The sequence below is a fragment of the Microcaecilia unicolor genome, chromosome 4 (genome assembly GCF_901765095.1).
Source record: "Microcaecilia unicolor chromosome 4, aMicUni1.1, whole genome shotgun sequence".
Classification (NCBI taxonomy): Eukaryota; Metazoa; Chordata; class Amphibia; order Gymnophiona; family Siphonopidae; genus Microcaecilia; species Microcaecilia unicolor.
In genome coordinates, this window is record NC_044034.1 from 328,955,492 (window position 1) to 328,980,606 (window position 25,115).

Consider the following 25,115-nt stretch of genomic DNA (forward strand, 5'->3'; position numbering starts at 1 on the left):
GTTGTCTGTATTGGCTGGGTAGACTAGATGGGCCACTTAGGTCAGGATAAAATGGTATGGTATGGTAGCTGTGCTAGTCCACTTTTAAGGCAATAAATAGAAATAAAACGGAACAAAAATAAGATGATACCTCTTTTATTGGCCTAACTTAATACAGTTTACATTTTTTTGATTGCTTTTGTAAGTTAGTCAAAAAATATATTAAGATAGTCCAAAAAAGGGTATCATCTTATTTTGTTATATTTCTTTTTATTATAGCCTTAAGATAAGAATTGTCATACTAGGTCAGACCAAAGGTCCATCCAGTTGGGTATCCTGTAACAGTGGCCAATCCAGATCACAAGTACCTGGCAGAATCCTCCCCAAAGTAGCAAGATCCGTGCATTTATTGGTAGCCAATGTAATTTTAGTAATAGTGGAGTCACTTTAGAGTAGCAAGGAGCTCTGAGTACAAGGTGAGCCACTGTGTTCTGGACAGTTTGTAGTTTTCTGATTAGTGAGGTTTTTAGTCCTGCATAGATGGCATTGCAGTAGTCAAATTTAGATAGAACTAGTGATTGGGAAAGGGATCTGAAAATTGAACTTGGAAAGTATGGTCTCAGTCTTTTTAATTTCCATAGCGATTTAAAGACATTGGATACTACTTTGGATACCTGTGGTTCAAGCGATAATATGGCAAGGAGAAGTAACCTGAGCATGGGACAAGACTAAGGAACAACCAAAATATGGATTTCCAACTCCGATTTCAGAAGGGAAAGGGGCATCTATGTACAAAAAGGATAGATGTTGGTATTTAGACCTGGTACCGAGCACATCTAGGTTACAGAATGGTATTCCGATTGAGTAGCTTTACACTGGAGAGATTAAGGGAAGTAACCCCTTAATCCTCCAGTGGTTGCTGCTTGGGCCCCCCCCCCCCCCCCCCCCTCCCATCTGAATTTGAAATAGCAAGGCATACTGAGGTCTATGACAGCTTCAGGAACTATGGACATTTATGGTACTAAAATGTCATTATAATGTATTTATTAATTTCCATGTGGCCTTTGCTTTAAACTTTGTTTTAATTTGTTTATCCAGACCTTACATATACATGGTTTGCTTTTTAAACCCAATGGTGAATCCTAAGGGTGGTTGAACAGTTAGGTATAAACTGTGTTGTTTCTGACTTTACTTGTTTTGGAGTGCTTTGGGTCCTGCTGATCTGTGTATCTGCTGTCTGGAATTTTGGAAGATGGAAATAGGAAAATAAAAATTACATTTTGGATGTACTCTGTGGAAGTTGTTTACTTTTGCAATGTGATGGATGTCTGTTCTGGTGTATGCATGTGATAATCTTTGAATAACTGCCTATACTTATGGCTATGATTTCTGCATCGTTTTAAGAACAGACTTTTAAATACCCAGTTGGGTATAAATGCTAATCTCAACTTTGTTAAATATTTCAGACATATCCATCTGTTTGCTCCCATGATATAATTGAATTCTATTCTGTCTCACTGTATTTTCAAATGTAAGTCACATTGAACCCGACTTTGCTTGGGATAATGTGTGATGTAAATGTAAAAAATAATCCGTTATCCTCCACCTTTTAAGACATTGCCTATCCAGCTGGATAGTGATGGCACAAGGAAAGCAAGTTTGATCCAGTGAAGACTAACTCAAAGTAACCTGTTCCTTAGCTGGGCCCTAGTATTACCATATTGAAAATGCGACCATACCATGCCTTTTTGGTTACATTCCACTAATAAGTTAAATGATTAACTGGCTTATATATATAAACTTTAAATGCATGACTAGGGACACAAGCATACATTTATTTATTCAATATCACAATTTGTCAAGAACAGCCACAAAACAACCTTTTAGGGTGGATAGTGTTCACAATGAGCTCCTTTTATTATCGACCAGATAGAGATAAAAAAAATTCAGTTTGGGCACAATATAAGTCATCACAAGAACAAAATATAAGAAAACCAATGGACTGCATTTGGGGCTTATAGCCCATTTAGTTATGTTTAAACAAATGAGATTGCATGAAACAAAATATTTATTTTGACTTATAAAACCACTTACCCCTGAAACATGTTCAAAAAACAGAATAATCCATTTGTGTATCTAACATGTCAAATTCTACAAAACAGATGAAGATGTGATTCCATGTGCCCCAATAAAAGGAGAGTTTAATTTTACTTCCATTTAATTTAAATATTTTCCATCTTTATAACACCAAACTTCCCAAGGTGAATTACAATAGTTAAAATGAACCCATCAGGAGACAGGATATCTTCACTGAAATGTGGCCATCTGTATTGTATAGAACAGTGTAAAAAAGTGAACACACAATACAGAGTTTACAACTGCTTGTGCTACTATGTACAATAATTTTTATTATTGTAAAACACACTGCCTCATCATCTCATCTCAACACAACAAATACAAACTCACAACCATAAACACCCTAGAACACACACCCTCCCTACCTCAGACAGCCTAAAAATACTCGGCGTCACAACTGACCGCAACCTTACCCTTGAGAGCCAAGTAAACTCCGTAAAAAAGAAAATGTTCTACTCAATGTGGAAACTTAAACGAATAAAACCTTTGTTCCTGAGGGAAATCCTTCGCAACCTAATACAATCAATGGCCCTAAGCCATGCAGATTACTGCAATGCAATCTATGCGGGATGTAAAGAACAACTTTCAAAAAAAACTCCAGACAGCACAAAATACAGCTGCCAGGCTATTTGGTAAATCACGCTTTGAAAGTGCTAAACCCCTCCGAGAAAAGCTGCACTGGCTCCCAATCAAAGAATGGATCATCTTCAAAATTTGCACCTTTGTTCACAAAATTATCTATGGCGCAGTTCCAGGATACATGATAGACCTTATAGATCTACCAACCAGAAACAGAACCCGATCATACTTAAACTTACATTACCCAAATTGCAAAGGACATTAATACAAAACAACTTTCTGAGGTTTTTGCAACTACATTCAAAGCGGTTTACATATATTCAGGTACTTATTTTGTACCAGGGGCAATGGAGGGTTAAGTGACTTGCCCAGAGTCACAAGGAGCTGCAGTGGGAATCGAACTCAGCTCCCCAGGATCAAAGTCCACTGTACTAACCATTAGGCTTACTCCTCCATTCCTGGAAGCTTTCAAATAAATTAAACATTTGTCCATTAAGTTAAATAAATAAAATATTTTCCCTTCCACATTTTAAGGCACTGGCTATCCAACCAAAACAGCTTTAGATTTGTTAGATAGACTACGCATAGGCAGGCCCTTATTTCTAATAATCTTTTGCTATTGTTTTCAATGTATTAAAACCATGGGAAGCTCCGCTTACTGGCTTCAGTTCAAACAACGGACTAGAGATAGGCTCACTTCGTCTCCCGTTTTATCCAACCACCTTGCAAACAGCACATCATGTTAATGTAGACTGGGAAGGTGAGAAAGACGTCAAGACGGGGGTGGAGAGCAGAGGCAGAAATGACTTCCCATGCCCCCCCCCCCCCCCCCCCACCCGGAGCTGCGGGGCCTAGGGCAGATGCCCCTTGTGACCCTGCTGCCTTCAAGATTCCCAACTCACCCTCTGTACCCGATCTTCCACCGTGCTGCGCTCTATCATTTTCATTTACAGACCAACCATCGGAAATGCGAGCTCTGATTGGCTGCGGGATGTATGATGCAGCCAGGGGTCGGGGGATTTCCTGTCACACTAAACAATGCAATGTATGGAAACAGGGAGGTGGTGGGAGCCCAGTGCAGAAAGAAGGAGGGAGTGGAGGGACGGACGAAAACCCAAGCCACCTCCAGATCTTAGTGTGCTCCGATCTCAAATAGAGCCAAGCTGGCAGACACAAAGGCACATCATAGAGAGACACAAAGAGCGATCACAGGCACAGACACAAAGAGACACATGATCGCTCACACAGACCTGCTCACGGAGACGGGGACACAGACACACCCACACTTTGCTGTTTGCTCCTGGGTGTTGCTTGGGTTTTGTTTGCTGAGTGGGGACATCAGGCAGCTGTATGCTGCTGTTCATTCCTGGTGCTCTGGAGCTGCGTTCTTTACCTGTGGCTGCCTTTTCATTTGAGGAATATTTCTTTGGGGCTTACTGATGCACCCATTCCAGTGGTGTAACGGTGAGTAGCGTTGAGCGGGACTGGGGTTTTAGATCCATGTAGCATTCTTGACATTGCTGCTTCATGGGTCCATGGAGGGGGTAACAGTGGGTTTTGCCTGCTGGTAATGGGGTTCTTGCATCCATGCAAGATGCGGGGCTTAGCTTTGCTGCTTCTGTGGTATTTGGATTCAAGCACGGTGCAGGGGTTAGCCATACTGCTGCTGTGCATCCATGCAGGGTGCGGGCTTGTCCTTGTTGCTTTTCGGTTGTGTGGGTTCATGTAGGATAAAAGGGTTGTCCATACTACCTCTTGGGTTCCTATATGGATCTAGAGTACGGGGCTTGTTCTTGCTGGTTGTGCGATTTCCGGATCCATTGAGACTGCTTCAGGGGTTATCCATGTGCTGCTGGGGTTCTTGAATCGGTGCAGGGGATATGAGCTGGACTGGCTGAAGTCTTCTCCAAGTATCTTGTGCTAGTAATAGCAGCACTTCAGAAAATAAACATCAGTTTATAGAAAATCTTATTCTTGTTGGGCAGACTGGATGGACCGTACAGGTCTTTATTTATCTGCCGTCATTTACTATGTTATGTGACTATGTTGTAAGGACGTCAAACAGTGTCCGTTTCTTAGCACCACAGGGCCCTCCTGGTGACGACCTCAGCTTATGTTATGTCAAATGTTATTTGTGCTTTGGGCATGGACTGCTACTAGTGAAGCTCTAGGAGAAGTTATTCTATAGAGAGAGAAAGGGGATCAATAGGAGAGACAGTAGGGCACTTTTGGTCGGTCTGGCAAGTTTTCATAAAGGGCAAGGCAGGAAACCGACCAATGGAAGAGTCGATTTTCTACCACTGCAGCATTGAAAAAAAAACAATTTTAAAGTGCTCTGCTTTTGTCACTGACAAATATATATATATATATAAAGCAGCAGCCAGAAGTAGCAAGTGTGGCTGGGGGAGCCACGCCCTCCAATATCACATGATCTGGCCAAAAGGGGTGGGATGAAGAGGAAGCCACCTGCTTCTGTAGTGCTGGTTGCTGATGTCTGGCCTCTGGCTTGTGCAGGAGGATTTCTTACCTGGGTCCTGATGTAATGAGGTAAACACACAACAAACAAATAGGGAGCAGCTAGAGCCAAGGTCAGCAGGAAAGAAAGGAAGGGGGAAGGGAAGAAAAGTAATGCTCCTGGAGCGTGTGCATGGGAGAGAGAAGCATGTTCCCCCGGAGCTGAGAGGGTGAAGGGCAGAGAAGAAGAGCAATTCTTCCGGGGCTGGTGATGGCTAACGTTCGAGCCAGAGAAATCTGTATGTTGGTGGCCAGAGGGTAGGAGAGAGAAAGGAGGATACTGGCAGCTTCTGGTGGCAGGGAGAAAAGAGAGATGATGGGGGAAGGATGCTGCCAGCAGGGCACAGGAAGTGAGAGGTTCTCTTTTGTTGGATGTGATTTTATGTGTTTGGGATTCTAAACTTTTACAGGCTTTAACTGTTGCTATTCAATAATTGTTTTTAGTATGGCTGTACTATTGATATATTTGATATGTGTAACATAAAATATTGTATGTGATTAACATCTTTTGTTGTGGTGATGGTTCTGTTTTTCCATTTGTTTCATCACCGGAGGCGGTTTACGCCTCTCGGTACTATGTAAGCCACATTGAGCCTGCAAATAGGTGGGAAAAATGTGGGGTACAAATGCAACAAAATAAATAAATTGTACTGCATACTGGCTTTTTGCAGTGTGTATTTTATAAATGTTTTCAATCATTGTTCTGGTTGGCATCACAGTGGCATGCAGAAATATACATTTCATTTTTACTTTCAGAGACTGCTTTGAATATCTATTTTTATAGATATGCTATTGTTTCAGAAAAACACATCTATTATAAAATTTTATTTTTTTTATACATTCAGATTTTTCAAATTTATACTGCTCAACATAAATTTTCATAAGTGTTTGTGTGTGTGTGTGGTGGAGGAGGGGGGGCACAATTAGAAGTTTCACCTAATGCACTGACTCTGGCTTCTTCCGCTCCACAATTAGAGCCTCTATTTCTCCAGTGCCACAGCTGCTTGGTTCTTCCAGCATCAAACTCCGGAGTTTCTAACTGCAACCTTATGATTGAAACGTTTACTGTGGTTCCCAAACCTGTCCTGGGGGCTCCCCAGCCAGTCAGGTTTTCAGGATATCCACAATGAATATTCATGAGAGAGATCTGCATGTGCTGTCTCCACTGCATACAAATTTCTCTCATGAATATTCATTGTGGTTATCTTGAAAACCTAACTAGTTGGGGAGCCCCCAGGACAGGTTTGGGAACCACTGCTTTACAGTTTGAACCACAGGGCTCTATAATATATGGATCCCTCAATGGCTCGAACAGCAGCTGTTTGAGCCACCCAGGCTCCAAGCTTTGGTGGGGGTTGGGGGGAATAGGGTTGCCTGCTCACCCTAGGTCAAGACTGCCAACTGAATCCAGATTCACAGAACAGTGATCCATTGCATGCAGGGACTTGTAATTCTGATTTCCCCATTGCATTCCCTAAGAAAAGTAAGACTACAAGTCCCAGCATAGATAGCACTAGATCAAGCTTGTCCTGTGAATTTGGATCCAGTTGGCAGCCTTACCCTAGGTTGACCATAAATGTTAATGTAATCCTGTTTTTGCCCTATAGCATGCAGAGAGATGTAGTTTTATTGGTCCAATTGGGTTAGTCGGAGGCAATCCCTGAATCCAATGTGACAAAGTCAAAGCTGCTGCAGCGGTCTGGGGTGAGCTGGCAACACTGGGGAAAGAAAAACTGTCTTTGATGCTTCTTTATGCATATTGCAGACTGGAGGATCCTATGTATGGTGGATGGGGAATTTGGGAGATGGCATAACTTCAGATCTCTCCATACACATGATCCAACTGCCCCACACCTCCTGCAGTAAAAGTTAATATGCCAAATTAATATTTACAATACTGTGCACGATTATATTTTTATAGTGTAAACAGGGCTCCTTTTACAAAACCATGCTATTGATTCCTGCACAGCAAATGCGACAAAGCCCATTCAATTCCTATGGGCTTTGTCGTATTTCCTGCACTGGAATCGTCAGTGTGGCTTTGTAAAAGGAGCCATTAGAGATCAATAATCCTAAGCCCTTTCTATTAAAATTGCATTATGCCAGCAGAAATCAAGGCTTTGATCATGTTATTTTGCCAGCCGTCTGAAGTTGTGATCCAGGAGGCAGAACTGGAGTGGGGCATGGGGTGTGGTTGGGGGGGTATGAATGTGGCGGGTTTTTCTCTAAAAATTGGCAACCCTAGTGCTTAGCCCTGCTTTTCTTCTGGTGGCTTAAGAATTGCAAGAAAATACTGGTTTAACCTTTGTAACAGCCACAGAATGCAACAACACTCTAAAAAGCTATACAACATATTGGTTTTAAATTTTCACCCCACCATCACTCCCTCCCCAGTCACAGACTGCAAAACAGTCGAAACAGACCACACATGTTGATTCTTTATGGCAATCTGAACTCGCACAATCATAATTATCCCAAACTGTATCACCCCCCCCCCCCCCCCCCCCCCCGGAAAAAGCAAGTACTTCGTTACAGATTCAACAAGTAGTTAGGATTCAACAAGTAGTTAGGCGTGTGATGTGACAAACGATCCCACACTAGGAAAGAAAACACTTTTAATGAGGTTATCGTGTTACTCATTCACCACAGAGTTACGTAATGTTTTGTTCCGTAGATTTTCGGTTGTGGGATCTTCTCTGGACCAATCAAAAGTGTATGTGTAGAAAGTAGCTTCAACCTAAATATGATGCATTGATTTCTTGGTGGCATAGCAGCTAACTTTTTTTCAGAATGATTGGGGGTGCCAAACCCAATGGGAATTATCCCTCCCTGGACACCCTCAAGTCAGTTGCTGCATAGTGGAGGTGCTTAAGCACTCATAGCACATACAGAGCTATGAGTGAACCTTGATTTGGAATTTTTGAAGGCCTCTTTATAATGTTTATTTAAATGCTTTGACGGAGCCTTTATATAGAGGGTTTGTCTATCCTCAGCTGAATGGGGCAAATTTCCTTCAAAAAGAGGACACAGAGAGCAGCCACTTGGAACTCTCTGCCCCTCTAACAGAAATATTATTCATTGTATAAATAGATCTGCTTGTCCACTGCCTTTCAAACACTAAGGAAATCATATCTCCCTCTGAAAAGAATAAAACTATTTTTCCCCTAACATCAAGTAACTATTTTTTGATCTGTGTACCACCATTTTTTTTAATGTCTCATCTGTAAAATGACACGCTGACCAACACAGTGCTTCTAAAATCATGCTGGGACACTGGGTCAACCCTCTCTTAAGGGAAAGAGGGTCTCCCAGTATCGTGCTGGGACTGTCAGCACTGTCTCTGAGGGAAGGGTCTATAATACGATGCTAGGACACTAAGTCAGTACCGGCTTACTGGAAAGTATTCTCAGATACCATGCTAGGACACTGGGCTAATACTGGCTCACTGGAAAGAGCTCCCTAATATTATGATGGGACTCTGGGCCAGTACTGACTCACTGGGTGGGAATTGCCCCCTGATAGCATGCTGGCCACTAGCATTGTTACTGGGCCTTCAGACACCCTGCTGGGACACTGGGTCAGTACTGTCACTGGGAAGAGCTTCCTGACACCATGCTGGGAATTGGGTCAGTACTAACTTGGAGATAACAGTAAGGTGGTGTTTTGGGCTGATGATACTGGAATGGGTGAAAGCTCTGATTCTGACTGGACTCCAGGTTTGGCTCTTTTAATTTTATTGAACATCCTAAGTCTGCTTTTTCCTTGTTGTAGTCTGACTCCATTTATTTTAGGATCTGAGTTGTATGAATATTGACAGGAAAGAAGCATGGGGGTGAATGTCTTAATAACATTACTGGATCAGAAAGCCGTGACACCTGTCACCATGTACATCTGTACTGAGCAGGGGATGGCAAAGTGCAGAGTTGTGCTTTTGAGGGCAATATACGATGGGGGCAAGGAAATGACAGGGACCCAACAGGGCAGAGACCTTGGGTAATCAGATTTCTTGAAGGTGACCAAACAGCAGTAGAAGAATGGCAGCACCGCCTCCTCCACCCCCTCCCAACTTTCTTGTCATCTTTCACACTAATCTCTGTTTTGCACTATGTTAATTTATCTCTCTGACTGTATATCTCTCTTGCTCTTTCACACTCCCCTCCCTCTTTTTTTTTAGTTAATTAGATGAAGACCTTTCTTAACTGGGGTTAGTTATTCTGAGAGAGTTTTGTTCCTGGCTGGATGTCCCTCCCTTATGGATCCCTTCCATAAAACTTAACTAGGGAGAAATACAATGAAATAGTTACTCATTGCAGACATTAAACAAACACCATATCTAAAAATATATCTCTTGCTTTTATGTATTCTGCAGGCCTACTTCTCTATCTCTTTCCCCATAGCTTGTCTGTCTCTGATGCTTTGTTATACACAGAACCTGTGTACAGCCTGTGGTAACTTTAGGACTTGTTTGGTTTACAAATACAGTCCACATCCCACCCAAGATTAACACCCCCACACACTCCCACACGTACGCACTCGTTATCCATGCACATATGTATGCCCAGATTCTCAAACTTTCTCGGTAAGTTCTTCAGGCTTAGGTGCAGAATCCTGAAGAGGGGGGTTGCGGAGGAAAGTCTGGTACTGGGCTTCTGTAAAGAACTATTTTATTTCTTCAGAGAAAGGGGGGGAGTGCAAATAGGGTTGCCAACCAACCGGCATTTGGCCGGCCTGGTCAATTTTCATAACAGGAAGCCAGCTGCCGGCAGGGCAGGAAACTGGCCAATGGAAGAGCCGCTTTACTGCCACTGCATCATCGAAAAACAATTTTAAAGTGTACTGGTTTTCAGTGGACTTAGCCAGGAATTAAACAGGGGGTGCGTCTCCCATGTACCCCTCCCCTTTCCTGGTACCTTAAAATCACCTCTGCTTCAGTCTTTACCTGGGCAATGGCACTCATAGGCGGCCTGGACCGGGACTTTCTCTCTGAATGGTCTGGCCTCTCTCTCAGTCTGGACCATGGCTGGGATCTGACACTGAGGCTTCATTGCATTCATAACCCTAGTGGTTCCAGACTGCAAAATACAAGATACTTGACCCTGAAATCAAACCCAGTGCCCAGTGCTGCCACTGCATTCCTGGGCTGGCCCAAATGTCATATTCTGTTTGTATGTAATTTCCTTCTCTGAATAGGACTAGGTTAGTAAATCAACATTTAAGTAGTTTAGTTGGTAGTTACAACAGAAGTGTTAGGAGCTACCTGTTTGTTTTACTGCTGAATGAATCACGGTGTTGCTATGCTGATCATCATCAGAATGCAATGTAGGCATCACACTGATGCAGGTAATGCAGAATGTAGAGTGTTGCACATGAGCATGAGCCCACCAGTGAAGAAACAGATGGCATGATTTTTGTCTCTGGACCAGAGTTTTTGTGTGGAGTGGAGGAGCCTAATGATTACAACACCAGCCTGACAACCAAGGAAGCCTGGTTCAAATGGCACTATGGCTCCTTGTGATCTTGGGCAAGTCATTTAACCTCCATTGCCTCAGGGACAAACAGACTATAAGCCCTCCAGAGACAGGAGAGTACCTATTGTACTTAAATGTAACTCACCTTGAACTACTACTGAAAAAGTTATGAGTTAAATCCAAGTAAATACATTTTAATCCAGGGTTTTTGTATTCTGCCTAACCTTTTTAGTAAACATCACTCTACAGCTCATACAGCAAATACAATCTAATATAATCACTACTACATCATCATCAGCCCTAATCAGTCTAACTCAAATAGAATACATTCTACAGAATAACCATGTTTTCAACACCTTCCCGAAATCTTTTTAAGTAGGTAAATGGCGTATCCAGTGGCAAGGAATTCCACACCACAGGCCTTGACCTTGAATTGTTTTACGCTGGGTATCCCATAGCTGAAGATCTTTTATGGCTGGTATCACCATCATAATGTTAGTTGTGGAGAACTGTCTTTTTGTTATACAGAGCTTTAAAAAAAAAAAAAGACTCAGATAAGACAGGGCATCCCATATAAAATGTTTAACACAATCAACATTAATTTGAATGTGATGTGCTCTTTCACCGGTAGTCAATATAAGTCAATCAAAAAGGGTGTAGTTGCTAATGGTGAGAATATGGTAAGGAAACAGTGGGAGACGCGGAACAGCAGTTCACCCCAAAACAGCAGTAAAATGACTACATTGTGCTTTCAAAAAGCCTGGGGTAAACTGCACAGATCAGCAATTACAGCTCTGAATGGGGGGACGGGGGTCGTCACCTGCATGGAGCAGCAGATAGAACCCTGACCACGTTGCTGGGCAGACTGGATGGGTCCTTTCAGTCTTTATCTGCTCTCACAGGCAGATAATCAAAAGCTCCATGCTGTTCCAAACAACGCTCTAAAATAGCGCTGGAACAGCGCGGGGTTCTATTAGACCTATGATCAGAGATAATGCATGCAAATTTAAGCAGCGCAATCATCTCTGATTATGGGGTAGAAGTGCGGGAGAATTGTGCCTGAGCATGCGCTCAGCACAATCCTCCCACACTTGTTTGACAGGTCTGGGCTGGAGACTAATGAAAAGAGAAGGACGCCCATCTTTAAATCGGAAGATGGACGTCCTCAACTGCCCTGTTGCAGGGACGGCCAAATTTCAAGGGGGTGTCGGAAGTATAGCGACGGGGCAGTTGAGGACGTCCAAAATTTGGACGTTTCTGCAGTGGGCAGTTAAGGACGTCCAAAATTGGATGTTTCTATGAGAAAGACATCTTTCTCATAGAAACATCCAATTTTGGACGTCCTCAACTGCCCTCGCTGCCAGGTTTGCTGTAGGGGGGAATGGGGGCCTGCCAGCATGCAAATGCATGCTGGACAGGGCTCACCATTCCTCCCCAATGATCTGCAAACCCTAACACCAGCTCGGAGCTGGCATAGGGTTTGTCGCAGCCAGCGACCCAATCTTTGGCGCGCTGGACGCTGATCATTGGGGATGAATGCGTTAAGCGCTGATTAGCATGCATTTGCAGGCTACTTGCGCTGAGCCCTGTTTAGCATGCATTTGCATGCTACTTGTGCTAAGAGCCCTCGAACGCGTTGTTTCACGCACTCAAGGGCTCTGATTATGGGGCGGTAGCAAACGCCAGCTCTAGTACGGCGCTAACAGCCTCTAGCGCCGGCGTTTGCTTTTGATCATCTGCCTTTCAGTTCCTATGGGGTAAATATTCTGTTGGGGGTCTTCAGTGATTTTTGCACCGCCGCCAACTTTATGCCTGGATTTTCATTTCCAGGCCTTGTCTGGGTATCAGTCACTGGTCCCTCTAAGCTGAGCAGGAGGAGTCCTCAACCTACACTAGTGGTTCCCAAACCTGGTCCTGGAGGCACTCCAGCCAGTCAGCTTTTCAGGATATCCACAATGAATATTCTTGAGAGAGGTTTGCATGCACTGCCTTCATTGCATGCAAATTGCGCTCATGAATAATCATTGTGGATATCCTGAAAATCCAGTTGCCTGGGGTGCCTCCAGGCCCAGGTTTGGAAACCACTGACCTACACTCCTGCCAGTGGGGGGTTCTGTTTCACTATCATTTTCAGTAGTGAGGGACAAGCAACAGAGGCGTAGTCAGGTTTTGACATGGGGGGAGCAGACTTTTATAAAATATGCGCCGGTTGGTGTCAGCTAGACAGCAGTGCCTGTGTTGTTTTCAAGTGTAGTGGCTGTGGTGGGTAATGATTAATACAGGCTGTCTCTGTTGCGTCCTGCCTACAAGGAAACAGGACACAGAAAAGATCCTTGGACTGGCCAGAGCAGGCAACCTGCCTTCTTAACTACAAGTAAAAATATTAGAATTGTGACCATCACCTCAGGAACAGCACATCCAGTGCTGGACACTTTGTTTAAATCAGATGGGCTCTACAGGATGTGGAGACCACTAGCCTTGAGCATTTTTGTTTTGTGTGACAAGGGCCACTAAAGGCGCCCCTTGCCCAATAGGGCCAGACACTTTGTGAAATAACACAAAACTCTGCAAAATGACACCCAAAACCTATACGGAAAACTTACAACACCATAATAGCCCTAAACCACCTATGAAAACACGGTGCTACAAATATTACACTGGGCCCTAGAGCAGTGTTTCCCTAGGTGGTCCTGGATTATCCCCTTGCTATTCAGGTTTTCAGGCTATCCACAATGAATCTGCATGTAATGGAGGCAGTTTATGCAAATCAATTTCATGCATATTTATTGTGGATATCCTGAAAACCTGACTGGCAAGGGGGTACTCTAGGTCCAACTTACGAAACACTGCCCTAGAATACCAAGCTTACCACACCATAACAGCTCTAACCCACCAATGTAAAGACAGTGCTATATGTATTACACTGGACTCTAGAGCACCAATATACCTACTAGAGCACCAGTATACCTACTGTTGGGAAACTGGAACAAGCTACACTGTTAAAACATTCCTACATAGGCACTACATGCTAGCAGAATCCTTCATCTCAGTCACACATGCAGAACATGGACAGACCCTCATCTCATCTAATACAGAATAGGGAGCCACAAAAAAAAACCATACAAAAGTTGAAATAGAGACCTCCTCCACTCTGTCCAAGAAAGCCAGACTCAGTGCAATACTGGTAAAAGAAAAACAGAATGAATTTTCTCCTGTACTTCGCAAAATAAAAATAGAAAAAAATGTACATATTACAAAGCAGGTACATCTCAGTCCTTACAAAGTATTATATAAAAATATTTTTTTTCTTTTCTACCTTTGTTTGGGAATTTAATTTTCTAATTGGGCTGGTCCCAGTCTTTTTTTTTCCATGTTCCATGAGTCTGTCTTTACGCTAACTGCTGTTACCACACCCTCCGGCAAAGAGTTCCAGAGCTGGTGTTATAAAGATGGAATATGCTGAATTTAAATGGAAGTAAAATTAAATTAAACTTTCCTTTCATTGGGGCATATGGAATCACATCTTAACTTCATCTGTTTTGTAGAAGTTTACATTGTAGATACACAGCTGAGAGATGCGACCAGAGACTTACCCTGTGCATTGAGCTGATGTCCTCATCTTGATTGAGGAAAGCACCCTGCTGGTTTTTTACGTTTCAATCTCATGTCCTGCTTGGACTATTAGCCCCTGACGCAGCCCTTGTGGGCGAAACACAGTCTGTGTCGGGCGAATCTCTGAAAATAAAGTTTTGAACCATATCACTGATTGATCTGCTTTGTTTGTCTCCACGTTGGATTTTGCGGATCGCTTGCCATCTTGTTTCTTATTCCGTTTTGAGGCATGTTTCAGGGACAACTAGTTTTATAAGTCAAAATAATAAATATTTTGTTTCATGCAGATTTCTTCTGTTTAAACATAACTAAACAGGCTATAAACCACTAATGCAGTCCATTGGTTTTCTTATATTTTGTTCCTGTGATGACATATACTGTGCCAAAAATGAAAACTCTTCTGTCTGTCTGGTCAGTAATAAAAGGAGCTCATTGCAAACACTATCAACCTTAAAAGGTTGTTTTGTTGCTGTACATGAGGAATTGTGATATTGAATAAATTAAGTATACGTCTGTATCCCTAGTCATGTATCCAAAGTTTATATAGTCCCTTCAAGAAATTCAGTTAATCGTTTAACTTATTAGTGGAACATAACCACAGAGGCATATGGTATGGTCGCATTTTCACTATGGTAATACTAGAGCCCAACTAAGGAACAGGTTAGCCTTCACTGAACCAAACTTGCTTTCCCTGTGCCATTGCCACAGAATTCAGTTATATTATGGGAGCAAGTACATAGACATGTCTGAAACATTTGACAAAGTTGAGATTAGCATATATACCAACTGGGATTTTAAACTCTGTCCTTTAGTGATGCCGCTTGTTCAGAAATCATAGCCATAAGTATAGACAGTTATTCAAATATCACATGCACACACCAGAACAGGCATCCATACACACACTGCAAAACAACGTCTACAGAGTACATCCCAAAGTTCTAGACAGCAGATGTACAGATCAGCAGGACCCAAAGCAGTCCAAAACAAGTAAAGTCAGAAACAACAGTTTATACCTAATTGTTCAAGCACCCTTAGGATTCGTTCACCTTTGGATTTAAAAAGCAAAACCATGTGCATATAAGGACTAAATAAAGGAATTTAAACAAAAGTTTAAAGCAAATGCCCTTAATATGTAATACTTAGTAGCAATAATGAAACAATGATCAAATAAAAATGCTGCCAATGATTAAAATCAACAACATGAATAGAGCAGCTCCTCCTAGATTTGCTTGCTTCGAGTGTAACGGCTGCGCGGAGCAGAGGAAAGGGAGAGAGACTATAGAAGCAAAAGGTAAAAGATGGATACAGCAGTGGCTTGCCTTTCAATGTTTTCAGTTCGACCTCGTTGCCTTGCCTCCCCAACTTGGCTGCAACAAAAATGAAGCCGCATGCGGGGCCATAGTCCTACACGCGCCACTGGTGCCTTGCCTCTGCCGGTTTCCTTCCACCGCTCCCTCCTCCCAAACAGGAAGTTACATCTTTGGGGGGGGGGGGGGTGAGAAGGGAAACTGGCAGAGAGGTGGCACAGTAGCGCGCATAGGGCTATCAGTGAACAGCTTCATTTTGTTGCAACCAACTTAAGTTCCAAGTCAGTCGGGGAGGCAGCGGATTGAGTGACCCAGTCAGTGAGGGGTAGAGAAGGGATGCTTGCGGTTCCTCCAGGCTGCCACAGACTCAAAAGGCAGCAGCTGGAAGGAAAGGTTAATACAGCACGAGACGGCAGGAGCCTTTGGTGCATAGGCGCCATTTTTTTTTTTTTAAAGATTGTTTAGGGGAGCGACCGCTCCCCCTGCGTCCCACCTAGCTACGTCACTGACAAGCAAGCTCTGCAGGATTCCAGGGAGCCTGCCTGGCCCTAGCAATTGAAAACACGATATTGAAGCTGCAACCCCCACTGGCAGCAATGCAGTTGCAGGACTCTCGTTCAGCTTAGAGGGAACAGTGGGCCAACATAGGAACCAATTTACTTATTTATTTCATTTATATCCCACATTATCCCAATAGATCAGGTTCAATGTGGTTAACAAATTATTGTAATTAACAGTACAAAAAGTGATGCAGTATAATATATACGTTAAGTAGTAATAAAGTAAGGGCCCTGTTTTCTAAGGTACGTTAACATTTTTAACGCGTTATCTGTGTATGCGCCTATAGTATCCCTATAGGCACCTACCCAGCGCGCACACTAATTGTAGGCATGTTAAAAATGCTAATGCACCTTAGTAAACAGGGCCCTAAATTAGGATTGATTATTACAATATGTAATACTAGTAAAAAAAGACCCGTTTCTGACACAATTGAAACGGGCACTAGCAAGGTTTTCCTCGGAGTGTGTATGTTTGCGAGAGTGTGTGTGAGAGTGACTGTGTGAGAGAGAGAGTGAATCTGCGAGTGTGTGTGTGTGACAGAGAGAGTGAGACTGGGTGCGAGTGTGTCTGTGAGAGAGTGTGTGCGCCTGGGGCTCCAGTGTCCCCCCTTCCTCCATGTTCCAGGGTCATCGTTCCCCCTCCCTCCCTCCCTCCGAGTTCCAGGGTCACCCCCCCCCCCCCCGTTTTTTTTTTTTAGTTTTTGTACAGGTGGTGCACTCCCCCCTTCTCCCCTCTCGTCCCCTCCTCCAAGTTCCAGACCCCCTCCCTCTGAATTCCAGACCCCCCCTCCGAGTTCCAGACCCCTCCCACTCTCCGAGTTCCAGATCCCACCTCCCTGCCTCCCTCCCTCTGATTTGCAGACCCCCCTCCCTCTCTCCGAGTTCCAGACCCCACCTCCCTGCCTCCCCACCTCCCTGCCTCCCTCCGATTTGCAGACCCCCCTTCCTCCGATTTCCTGACCCCACCCTCGAAGTTCCTGACCCCAGAACCCCCCTGCCGTGACCCTCTCGAGCCCCCCTTCCCGCCGCCAACCCTCGGGGCTTCAGAGCCCATCTGTGAAGAAAGTTATGGACACAGGCAGGCAGACGCATAGAACGTTGAGAGTTAGAATTATATAGGATGCGTCATAATGGGTCTAGTGACATCAGCTAGGGCTTCGGAGCCCATCTGTGAAGAAAGTTACGGGCACAGGCAGGCAGACGCATAGAATGTTGGAGGTGAGAATTATTATATAGGATGGAAACGAATATTAGACACAAACAGGTTACAATTTATAGTTGTCCATTTATAATAACAATTAGAACTGAACTGAGAAATTGGAATAATTTTACAATTAGAGGTTTAAATTAATTATGATCATCCATGAGAAGTTGCTTAAATAGAGAGGCTTTAAGGTATTTCTGGAATATCAAATAATTAGGCTTCCATCTGATGGAGGGAGGGAATTCCGGAGGGAATTCCACCATTTGGTACAGAGTTAAGGGAATCCTGACATCTAGATTAATTTGTAGATCACATTTTTGCAACTGGGATATTGGAGGATTAAATAATCTCTTGAACCAGGGAGAGCATTGTGAAGAGGGAGATCAGTTAAAAATTGCATATAATCAGGGGTTAAGCCGTATAGAGTTTCCAAAACAAATGTAGAGGAGTGTGGTAGCCTCTCTTAAGGTTATCAATAGAAATCAAACAAAATAAAACATGGAAAAGAAAATAAGATGATACCTTTTTTATTGGACATAACTTAATACATTTCTTGATTAGCTTTCGAAGGTTGCCCTTCTTCGAAAGCTAATCAAGAAATGTATTAAGTTATGTCCAATAAAAAAGGTATCATCTTATTTTCTTTTCCATGTTTTATTTTGTTTGATTTCTATTGATAACCAAAACAAATGTACAAAGTTTGAATGTTATTCTGGCATTGATTGGGAGCCAGTGTAATTTATAAGCAAAGGGGCTGCACTTTTCAATCTCATAGCCTTGTAGACTAATCTGTAGCTGTATTTTGAGCTGTCTGCAGTTTTTTCCAAGGAAGATTCCTTATAGCCATTATAAATGGCATCACAGTAATCGAAGTGTGATAATACTAATGTTTGTACTAAGGTTCTAAACATATTATTAGGGAAAAGATACCTGATTCTTTTTAATTTCCACATTTCTTTAAAGGTTTTTGTGATGATGCTTGAACTTGAGTGTCAAATAACATGTAGGAATCAATTATTATACCACGTATCTTAGTTGGGACTCCAATAGATAAGCTACATTATCAGTTGTGAAGTTTTGACAGTTTAAGACATGGTGAAGATTAGATAATAACAGACATTTTGTTTTCTCTCTATTCAATTTTAGTTTATGGTTCAACATTTTTTATTGATGACATAATACATATAACCACAGCATGATAAATTGACAATTCAACTCAACAGGTATCGAATGAGCTAGAAACGTAGAAAGGAGAAAATTCCATCATCAAACTTTCCATAAGATGCATCAGTGTCCTAACTCCTATCCCCTCCCCCCCACCCCCCAAAAAAACGCCCTGACAAATCTGAAGCATGTGCGAACAGAGGTGACTCGCTGTGTCCTACAGATGTGCACCAAATCAGGAGGAATTTAGAATTAAGCTCCTGGCCCTATGCGAAAGGGACCGAATGTACACATCCCACACTGCAAAAAAAATGTTGCAAACGTTTGGGAGAGCATTTAGTATGCTGTTGTTCCAAAAACATCAATGCATGCATACGATTTCTCCAGGCCCAGAATGAAGGGACTTCCTCTATTCAATTTTAGTTTAAAGGAGGCCCAATTCTCCATCAGGTCTAGACCATATTTGATGATAGATAGCACTTCTTCAATAGAATCTTTGAAAGGGATGTAGATGGTTACGTCATCTGCATAAATAAAATTATTATATCCATGGACATCCAGCACCTTTCCTAAGGGGGGGGGGCATTACAATATTGAATAAGATAGGTGAAAGGGGGATCCCCAGTCTAGAGCTCATGAGAGGAAGATGGAATTAGGAGATTTGACTTGATAGGCTCTAGATTTTAAAAATCCTCGGAACCAGTTTAGGACAGACCCTTCTATACCCAAGTTGTCCATTAGTGCAAGTAGCAAATTATGGTCTACCACATCGAATGCACTTGACATATCAAATTGCATAAGGATGATTTTCCTTGTCTAGGGTAATTTCTTTCCTGAAGTTAGCAATTAATGTGGTTAGGCCTGTTTCTGTGCTGAAATTCGGTCTGAAGCCAGATGGTGTATGGTGAAGAAGGGAAAAGGAGGACAGATAATCCATAAAATGGAGAGTGACTATGCCCTCAATCACCTTTACTAGTAAAGGGATAGATGCCACTGGCCTATAATTTGTTAGATCATTTATTTTTGCCAAGAGAGTTTTAGGGATGGGGGGCGGGTTAACGTACACTCTTTTTCTGTGGGGAAGCTTTTGAAAATGATTGGGGGGTACTGATCTCATAACTGTCAACAAATTTCCTCTCACCTAGCAAATTTTTTTAAAAAAGGAAAAAAAATACACCTGGTAGTGAATAACAAGCCTGTATGTAAATACCAAGAGTAGGGCAGGTAATGTAAAAGCTATGGTCCTGCCACTCTGTCCTCCCCCTCCCAGTTTGTCAGCATCATTCTCTCTCTCTCTCTCTCTCTTTCCATTCAGGCCATCCACAGCACTCTTCTCTTCCCTCAGCCTATCCACACCACACTCTTTCACCCAAGTTTTTTTCATTTCCCCCTAATTTCTTCTTCCTTCGTGATCCTCCTTGTCCTCTTCCCTCCACCAGCCCCCATGTGCAATTTGATATTTTATTTGTGGGGACAGGAAGTTTAATTGTTCTTTGTTTCTCTAATCCCTACATGTTTTAGCCTCCTCTGCTTCTCACTTCCCCCTTGACCCAGCCTTCTACTTCCCTCCGCTCCCCAGCAAACTCCAGTGCAGTTTTCCCTAGCCGGTGGCGTTCCATGTAGGTTTGGCTCACCCATCCCTTTACTGCTTCCCAACTTCTCACTCTCCTCTATAGATGAGACTTTCTTTTGTTGACAGCTTTAACTCGTCTTCAGTTTGTGACTCCCCATTGCCCACAGGCTTGGATCATTTCCCTCCTCTGCTGTCCCTGGTTGTATTCCTGTTTTCGGAGACTGGTTCCCCATCTCCTTTTGCACTGCAGTACTTCCCCTACCAATGGGGCATGCAACAAAGCTACTAAATAGTAATCTAAAACAACTAGAGAAAATATTTCTTCGCTGAACATGACATTTTAACCAATTAGCTTAGTAGGGTTTTAAAAAGGGTTTTAAGCCATTATTAAGATGGACTTGGGAAAATCTACTGCTTATTTCTTGGATAAGCATCATAAAGTGTGTTTTGCTGTTCTAGAATTTTGCCAGGTACTTGTGACTTGGATTGGTCACTGTTGGAAACAGGATACTGGGCTTGATGGACCTTCAGTCTGTCCCAGTATGGCAAAGCTTATGTTCTTATGATTCCCACTGCAGTTCCTTGTGATCCTGGTCAAGTCAGTTAACACACCATTGCTCCAGGTACAAAAAAAATAAAAAAAACCCAAGACCTTAGATTACGAGCTTACTAGGGACAGAAAAATATACTAAGAAATTCTATATATGGTGTGTAATGTTATGTGCTAATTTGACTCGGAAAAGCATTATAATTGAAGTAAGGCATGGAAACGGGCCAAAATTGGCAGATCTGCGTGGAACTACACTAATGCACCCAGTTATCGAATAACGCCTAAGGGTTTCTGCGCAGATCTGAAAAGGAAGTGTAACAATGGGAGGGACATGAGCAGGTCAGGGGCGATATGATATTATATAGTATTCTGCCAACTGTCCCCAAAAAAGTTTCAAAGCGGATTACAAGAAATCGATATAACAGACAATGATTGCAAGAATCGATAACAGAAAAGTTAAGATATTTTCTAAATAAGTTTTCAATTGTTTTCAAAAAAACAAATAAGAAGACCAAGTTTTTAATTCACTTGGGGGGTCCTTTTTGCAGAGCTGCGGTAAGCCCAATGCGGGCTTACCACTTGCTCTTTTGGGACTACTGCTGGCCCAACGTGGCCGCCGGAGGTAGTCCTGCCCCGTGTGCGCCATTTCCGGGGGAAAATGAAAACCCCTGGAAATGGCTTGCACGGCAATATCCCAGCGGTAATTTGGCATTGCTGTGCAGAGGAATAGCCTAATGGTTAGTGCAGCAGGCTTTGATCCTGACAACCAGGGTTCAATTCCCACTGCAGCTCCTTGTGACTTTGGGCAAGTCACTTAACCCTCCATTGCCTCAGGTGTAAAAATTTAAGATTGTGAGCCCTCTAAGGACAGAGAAAGTACCTGCTTATAATGTGTAAAGCACTGCATACATCTAGTAGTGCTATAGATATGATTAGTAGTAGTATGGGCATGTGTGCCTGGGGCTTTTTTTACTGCGGCGGTATAAAGGGCCCTGGCACACGGGAAAGATGGCCCCCGCCACCAGTGCAGGGTCTTTTTCCCCAAAGCTTAGTAAAAGAACCCCTTGGTAAATCATGCCAAATCTTAATGGCCTGGTAAGATATAGATTTCTCTAATATTTTATTGTATTGCACACCAAAGAAAGGGGAAAGAAAACAAACAAGGTATCCTTGCATGAGAGGAATGAATTGGGATGTAAGGGAAATAAGCTCAATAAATACACTGGGTTCAAACCATCAAATAATCTGAATATCGGACGTGCTAGCTTAAATTCAATATGGGCTTGAATGGGAAGCCAATGTAAATTATTCAGTGATGGTATCGCCCTATCAAATTTCTTGAGATGAAAGATCATTTTGGCTACAGCATTTTGAAGCATCTGAAGTTTAGAAAGCAAGTCGGTTAACACCCCATTAGATGTTATAATGCCTTTGTATCACTCCATGGTGCAACCGCACCTCGAATATTGTGTGCAATTGTGGTCACTGCATCTCAAAAAAGGCATAGTGGAATTAGAAAAGGTACAGAGAAGGGCGACAAAAATGATAAAGGGGATGGGACGATTTCCCCTTGAGGAAAGGCTGAAACAGCTTGGGCTCTTCAGCTTGGAGTAAAGACAGCTTAGGGGAGATATGATAGAGGTCTATAAAATAATGAGTGGAGTAGAACAGGTAGACGTGAATCGCTTGTTTACTCTTTCCAAAAATACTAGTACTAGGGGGGATGCAATGAAGCTACAAAGTAGTAAATTTAAAAGAAATCAAATATTTCTTCACTCGACATGTAATTAAATGCAATTCGTTGCCAGAGAATGTAGTAAAAGCAGTTAGCGGGATTTAAAAAAGGTTTGTCTTAGGGGAAACCCACTGCTTATTTCTAGGATATGCAGTATAAAAAGTATTGTACTGTTTTGGGATTTTGCCAGATACTTGTAACCTGGATTGGCCACTGTCGGAAACAGGATCCTGGGCTTGATGGACCTTCGGTCTATCCCAGTATGGCAACATTACGTTCTTATGTTCTTAGGAAGAGAGAGAGAACAAGATAATTTGTTACAATAATCTATGTATGATATAATCAGTGATTGAACCAAAACAGCAAAATATTTTTCAGAGAACAAGTAACGTATATTACAAAGCTGTTTGATTTTTAAAAAGGCAATTCGTTCTACGGCATTGACCTGAGGTTCCAGTAGCAAAGTTGCATCCAAATAAACTCCTAGCACCTTTGAAATCTGCTCCACTTTTATAGAAAAGATGTCTGACAAAGACAGAACTTCTGGAACGTTCTCTTTTTAAATGCGTGCAGTATTACAGAATTAGTGGTATCCATGCCTAATTTGCGTGCCGGGCTTTACATTTGGTTTCAGTTGGTGTAAATCTTTTGGGCATGAATTCCAGCACTATGCACAGGGCATCCATTTATTTATTGTCAGTATCTATATACCGCCTAAACTTAAGGGGATTACAGTTTCTTTTACAGATACTGGCACTGTCCTTAATGGGTTCACAATCTAAATAGTATATTGTACCTGGGGTATTGGAAGGCTAAGTGACTTGCTCAGTGTCACACGGAGCTGCAGAGGGAATTGAACCAGGTTCCCCAGGATCTCAACCCACTGCTGATCGTTAGGCAGCAGCGGAAATCGAACCCGTTTCCCCAGGTCCGCAACCTGCTGCACTAACCATCCTTAGGCGCCCTTCATAGAGTACCATTTAATGCAGATTTTTTTTTGTTCCACATATTGAATCCAGTTTATAGGGGTGAATTCTATATATGGAACTAAAAAAAAGTGCTATTCTACAAACCGTGCTGAAAGTCGGGCGCAGTTTATAGAATCGTGCCTAACTTTGGACGTGGCCAATTGCACTGACTGAAACGTGGTGCAAATGTACATGCCTAAATTGGGTGCGTATTAGAGAGCTGCACGGCTTCCGTCCCCGCGGGAATCCCGCGGAACCCGCGGGATTCCCGCAGGGACGGAGGCAGTTCTTGCAGGGTTCCTGCGGGGATGGAAGCCGTTCTGCGGGGTTCCCGCGGGGACGGAGTCAGTTCCTGCGGGGTTCCCGCGGGGATGGAACCAGTTCTATGGGCTTCCCGTGGAATTGTAAGCTCCACCTGCACCAGCCTCTCATCTACCGAATACCAATTTCTTTGAGTGCTGTCTCCTCCTCCTCTTCCTCCTTGCTTTAACAGCATAAATGTGGAAAGTCTTTCATTAAGGAGGTGGTAGAGTCACAAATGATGACGGAATTCAAAAAGGCATGGGATGAACACAGAGGATCTCTAATTAGAAAATGGAAGTTATAAAAAACCTAACCTTAAATGGCTGCATGTGTGTGGATGTGTCAAGTGACGCTTAGATGGCGACTCTGGCTGTGATGAACTAGGGCTGATACCTGGCAGACTTGTATGGTGTGTGTCTCATTCATGGCAATCTGGTGTAGGATGGGCTGGAAAGGGCTTAGACAGCTACTTCAGTGGCTGGAACATGAGGACAGTGCTGGACAGACTTTTATGGTCTGTGTCCCACAAATGAGAACATGAATAGGCTGGAGTGGGCTTCGATGGCAACTCCAGCAGTTGGAACATAAGGATGGGGCCAGATAGACTTCTGTGGTCTTTGTTCCAGAAACACGAAAGAAAGACCATAATCAAGTATATAATATCACACTCGTTGATTTAATGATGAATTGATCATGAGTGTGACTATTGGCAGAGTGGATGGACCGTTCAGGTCTATTTGCTGTCACTTACTATGTTACTATTAATCCTCTTTGCTACCAGGCTGGTGCACAGACCTCAGCTCTGACACAGGCACGAGAATCAGATGTCACCTGACCTACCGGCGCGTGCATGTGGCGACCTCTCAGCACAGAGTGCAAGTGAATTGGAGACAAGTCTTACATGTGCGCACCAGAGTGTTCCAACTTCCAACTTCCGTTCCTTCCTTGCCTACAGTGCTATGGCTCAAATCCAGAGAGAGACTGAGGGAGCTGACTGGAACTTTCTTTTATGTACTATTACATTCTTACGGGGATGGGTTAAATTCTTACGGGGATGGGTGGGGATGGGTTAAATTCTTGCGGGGACGGGTGGGGACGGGTTGGGATGGTTTAAATTTTTGCGGGGATGGGTGGGGATGGGTAAGATTCCAGTGGGGATGGGTGGGGACAGGTAAGATTCCAGCGGGGACGGGCGGGGATGGGTAAGATTTCTGTCCCCGTGCAACTCTCTAGTGCGTATCCCCTGTAAATGCTAGGAATGCCCCCATTCTGCCCATAACTCTCCCATTTCCATCCCCCCTTATTTTACTTGCGCATAAAATTCAGGCACCTAAATTCCAATTAAATCTAATTAGTGCCAATAATTGCTTGTTAGAAAGCCAATTATTGGTGCTAATTAGCTTGTTATCCAATTAAATGTTGTGCAAATTTGCATACACAATTTTTGACAACTTTTATAGAAG

At 42.9% G+C, this 25,115-nt stretch overlaps 1 protein-coding gene across 2 annotated transcripts in view; it reads left to right on the plus strand.

The window, feature by feature from the left end:
- Positions 1–4,076: 4,076 nt before the first annotated feature.
- RNF122 (ring finger protein 122) overlaps positions 4,077–25,115 on the plus strand; it is a 66,662-nt gene continuing 45,623 nt past the window's right edge. Inside the window, exon 1 of one of the 2 annotated variants that reach the window (XM_030201964.1) lies at positions 4,077–4,158. In XM_030201964.1, the coding sequence (XP_030057824.1) occupies positions 4,134–4,158 (25 nt within the window). In that variant the 5' untranslated portion in view covers positions 4,077–4,133. Of the gene's footprint in view, positions 4,159–5,174; positions 5,242–25,115 lie in introns of those variants that run through there. The other variant, XM_030201965.1, reaches the window with a different exon arrangement.